Source organism: Vombatus ursinus, unplaced genomic scaffold (genome assembly GCF_900497805.2).
Source record: "Vombatus ursinus unplaced genomic scaffold, bare-nosed wombat genome assembly UNPS02001867.1, whole genome shotgun sequence".
Classification (NCBI taxonomy): domain Eukaryota; kingdom Metazoa; phylum Chordata; class Mammalia; order Diprotodontia; family Vombatidae; genus Vombatus; species Vombatus ursinus.
Window position 1 is genome coordinate 1 of NW_020941645.1, and position 4,770 is coordinate 4,770.

At 53.1% G+C, this 4,770-nt stretch overlaps 1 protein-coding gene across 1 annotated transcript; it reads right to left on the minus strand.

Annotated features, from left to right (window-relative positions):
- Positions 1 to 258: 258 nt before the first annotated feature.
- On the minus strand, positions 259 to 2,950 carry LSMEM2 (leucine rich single-pass membrane protein 2). The gene is made up of 4 exons (XM_027869110.1): positions 2,929 to 2,950; positions 1,209 to 1,319; positions 931 to 1,122; positions 259 to 392 (listed from the first exon to the last, which is right to left on the minus strand). Exons 1-4 carry the CDS (start codon positions 2,948 to 2,950, stop codon positions 259 to 261), a joined length of 459 nt encoding a protein of 152 aa, XP_027724911.1.
- Between the last annotated feature and the right edge of the window lie 1,820 nt (positions 2,951 to 4,770).

The window sequence follows — 4,770 nt, forward strand, 5'->3', positions numbered from 1 at the left end:
GCATTATTCTTCTGCCTCGGTTGGTTTGATGGCCCTGGGTTGTGGGGTCTGGTTGTAGGTATGTGAGGACAGGCTTTAAACTGTGTGCCATTTATTGATACAAAAATATCCTGTAGAAAGAAACATATAAATGGGGAGCTTGTGTTTGGGGCATATAAATACAGGCCAGAGTGAAAGGGAGGGAGGGGTTGCCTGCCCCCGTCCTCAAGCACAGGCAGAGGGTCCCTGTGGGGAGCGGAGGGTGCGGAGGGCAGGTCATCAACTGAGGCCTCGAGCTTCAGTGGCATTGAGCCGACGCCACTGGTTGAGGCTGGCCAGTCGGAGTTTCAGCAGTGTCTCTTCCTGGACCCGGAGCGTGTGGGCCAGGACCCGCAGGGACTCGCTCTGTAGCACTGAGACAGGTAGGAAGAGAGGAGAGGCCTGCACTACCCGGGGCTCCCCGGGCTCCCCCATTCCCCCCATCCCTTCTGCACTGGCCTACTGATTGGCTCTATGTAAATAACTGGATTATCCACAGCATGCTTTCTTAGCTTAATCCAGTTTCCTGTAACCACCCAGCTGGTGGGCAGAGCATTGATGCCCGGGAGGGCGTGGAGTCAGGAGACCTCAGTTCAAACCCATCTGACATTCTTTACTAGCTGGGTGACTTGGGGCAGTTCATGGCTCCCTGAGCCTCTGCTTGTCTGTAAAATGGTGTGGCATAAGGTGAGCCTTATGGTCCTTTCCAGCTCTAATCCTAAGATTGTGTGATCTAAATGTTACAACCTTAGCCTTACCAAAGCAGGAAAAGAATCTCTTCCCTCTTCCCCCCCAAAGAGTTCTTAACTTTGGGATTCTTTGCTATTGCCCCCTCCCCCCCATGCAGGTGACAGAAGTGAGTGTTAACAGTGACCCTCTTTGATTCCCCACACCCCCACCAGTCCCTGGTACCACTCAGGTAGACAGCCAGGATGGCAAGGGCAAGGCAGGTGAGGATGAGCAGCGCCAGCAGTAACAAGAAGGCCCCGCGCCCGTGGGCCGGGTTGCAGCCAGCCTGGACACAAAGCGATGGGGGCAGTATGCCCATCAGCTCTTCCCATTGCTGTGAGGCTGGGTCATCGGGCAGGTAGGGGTGCAGGGGCCCTGGAGGAGATCAGTGTTAGATTGCCCTTTCCTGGGGAGAACTAACTCCCTTTCTCCACCCATACCTTAGAAAGCATGGTCCATACCTCCATTGTGCAGGTCACTGATGGACTCAACAGGGTGCAGGCTGACCTCAGTGAGGTGGCTGGATGGAATGGTCCCAGTGCCTGGGCTCACCATGATGGGCAGGATGGCATCTGGGAGGGAAAAAGGCGTTGGGCTGAGTGGCTGGAGTCGGGGGGAGGAGTCCCCACACCCCCAGTGAAAAGGACTCACAGGACAGTGTTCTTCCCCTCAGCATAGGCCTTGAGTCAGTCTAAAAAGTAATCCCATCAGCGCCCAGTCTCCTCCCTGCCCCCCAGTGCCTAATCGTGGAGCCCAAGAGAATTTCACACATGTTCTTGTAGCCAGTACCCTAGAGCCAGCCCCCTCCCCTCGCCCTGCCCCCAAGCCCACAGGATTACTCTTGGGTTCTCTTCTTTCCTTTCCACCACCCCAGTCCATGCCTACTCTGATCCCCACAGTCAGGCCAAGACATAATCACTGAGTGTCCCATTAACGCAAAACCCTGTATATTGATAGGAGACTCAGAGGAAGGAAGGGAGACAGTCCTTGTCCTGGGGGAGCCCCTGTCTGCTGTGTGAGCAGACATTGCACCTGACCCCAAGGAGTTCCTGGTCTGAATGAGAAACCTGGACCCCTTCCCCTGCCATCTCCCAATCGGAGGAAAGACCAGCCTCTCCTAAGGTGTGCAGGCTTACAGCAGTACCTCACCACTAGAAGAGGGAACAGTCGAGGGGAGCTAATCACAAAGGACTTCTGGAGGTGACTGGGTTCTTGAGTGTGCCATAAAAGGGTCTCAGCATCAACCCTCAGATGATGTCAGCAAACTAATCACTCAGACCCAGACTGCATCTTCGAAGGTCTTAAAGGCCAGAGAAATATCTCGGCTACGAGGACGCAGTCACCCTGAGAGGCGAGGAAGTGAGGAGGTCCCAGGGCACAGATGAAGATATTGGGGTACAGATAGGGGATGCAGCTAGGGGTCCTTGCTGCCCATGGATCTGATCTGCCCTGGAGCAGCTTAACAGATGGCAGAACCCACAGCTGTCTTATCCAGTGACCCTGTCCCAGGCTGTCATGCTTCTGCTCCACTCCTGTAGCCCTAGCTTCCTCCCACTAGGACCGGAACCCATGGCTATTCCAGAGCCATGCAGCTGCCCAAGTTACTGCTTCCACTCCCAAACCCTGCCACCCCCAGCCCTATCTTGGCAGGCAGATGACCTGTCTCCCAACCATTGTCCTCTTGCAGAGAGATCAGGTATAGCAGGGTAGGGGTGGGTAGAAGGGATGCCATGTCCCTGACTCCCTTCTGACCAACCTGATGGGTCAGACAGGGAATAAAGGAGAGAAAGCTGGGTGTCTTGGGGATAAGCTGTCCCTGTCTCCTTAGAAGGGTGGGGCTAGGGGCATCAGTGGTAGATAGGATGCCCCATACCTAGTGGGAAGGCCAAACTCAGCTTGGGCACATAGTGATGAGGATAGGGAGGCTCCTACTCTATGTTTTCTCCCTAAGCTTAGAAGGCTAAAAGAGGTCCCTAGAGCCAAGCAAATGGATGCCAGAAACAGCCTACCTCCTCCTCACAGATCCCAGGGAGGGGAGTCCATTAGAATGCCTCCCAGTTCAGCCTTGGGCATTGGGGAATGCCCTAGCCAGTACCTTCCACTCCTAAGGGTCTGGAGTGTGAGCCTTGCCCTGTCCAGTTCTGCCTGCCCAGGTGCCCACCCACCACTCACCTACCTTACCTTCTCGGGCCTCCCCAGGCATGGCCAGGTGTGGTGGTCAGTGGGGTTGCAACCAGATGGGTAGTGTCCTGGGCAAGGGGGAGGAGTAGAGGCAGTAGCCAGCACCTCTCAGAGCCCTTGTCCAGGCCACTGGCTTCCCAAGGCACGTTTGCCCAGTTCAGAAATAGTCTTGAGCTCAGCCCAGAGGGGGTTATATTTAGAGGAGGCGGGACTAAGTAAGGTAGGGGCAGAGGGGGTGAGAGCAGTCAGAAGTCCCAGGAAAGGCAGTGGGGCACATGCATTCTGACGTGGCAGCATGCAATGGTATCATAGGACTGAGAACTGGAAACGAACCAGGAGATCATCTATTAGGCCCCCTCATCTTACATCTCGGGACACAAGAGGACCAGAGAGGGGGAGGCACTTGTCCAAAATCAGCTAGTTAGGAAGTGGCAGAGCAGAGATCCACACCCAGGCCTGGTTCCAAGTCCATTCCTCTGTTACACCACATCACTTTGGTCTCTGCTGCTGCTGAAGATGGTGAGGGGGGGAGTTGTCTCTGAATGTCCTTGTTGGTTTTTGGTGCAATACCAACTAAGGGCAGCTGATGGTGACCTTCTGCCCCTCACCCAGCCAGAGGGTCTTGGGTTACCCCAGAAATGTTTGACAAGAGGCTGGGCCTCGGGTCTCCCTTCTGACTTGACTCAAAGAGGGTGTCCCAGGACGCACTGTGCCTCATTTCCAAGTGCGCCGTGATCTGGCCAGTTTGGCACTTCGCAGTCATTCACATGTTCTCAGGTGCCCACACATGCGGCTAACACTCATAGAGCACTTTACAAAGCACTTTTATACATATTGTCTCTTTTGGTTCTCACAACCCTGGAAGGTAGGTGCTGTTATTATCCCCATTTTAGACACGAGGAAAACTCTGGTTGAGAGTGGTCAGAACATTGCCCAGAGTCTCACCTAGCTTGCCTCAATATATAGAATCATAGGATTTAGAGCTCAAAGAGATCTTAGAAGTCACCTGGTCTAACCCCCCTGGTTTTTACACACACAGAAACTAAGGTTGTAAGAGATTGTGACTTGCTCAAGTAGCAGAGTCAGGATTTGAATTCGGGGCTTCTGGTACCAGGTTTTCATCACTGGGCTTTCATCACTTTTTCAGTTGATTGCAATGGCCTCCCAACTGGTTTCTCTGTCTCTAGAGCAGATGTTCTAAACACATTTTTATGTCATGGACTCCTTTGGCTGCTGAAGCTCTTCTTAGCTTTTTTTTTTTTTTTTTTTTTTGGTGAGGGCAGTTGGGGTTAAGTGACTTGCCCAGAGTCACACAGCTAGTGAGTGTTATGTGTCTGAGGCCGGATTTGAACTCAGGTCCTCCTGACTCTAAAGCCGGTGCTCTATCCACTGTGCCACCTAGCTGCCCTAGAATGTTTTTAAATGCATAAAATAAAATACATCAAATTACAAAAGAAACCAAAGGTTAGCGAAAGTGGAGATATCATTTTTTTCCCATCCAAGTTTAGAGGCCTCCTGTAATCCATCCACAGACTTCTCGGGCACCCCTTCTCCAGAGGCTCTCCATTCCATTTGGCATATGCTAGAAGAGGCCCTGGAGAGAGTAAGGAGACCAGAAATGCCCTCCCCAGCCTCTGTGCCCACTCCCACACACATCATTACCCTCCCACAGCTGTGCAAGCCAAAGCACTCCCCAGCAGCCAGGCCCAGGGAGCCTGCCCAGCACCCTCTGGGAGTCTATATGGATCATCTGCTACAAGGTGAGTCACAACTGGCTGTGTTTTCTCTAGGCACTGACCAGGGATGTGTGAGAGAGACATAAAACTGTAGCAAGAACAGAGA

Coding starts and splice junctions, on each gene's coding strand:
- LSMEM2 (XM_027869110.1), bottom strand. CDS start 2,950: ATGCCTGGGGAGGCCCGAGAAG. Junction 1,320..2,928: donor GCCTGGGGAGGCCCGAGAAG/GTAAGGTAGGTG, acceptor TTTCCCTCCCAG/ATGCCATCCTGCCCATCATG. Junction 393..930: donor CCTGGCTGTCTACCTGAGTG/GTACCAGGGACT, acceptor TACCTGTCTCAG/TGCTACAGAGCGAGTCCCTG.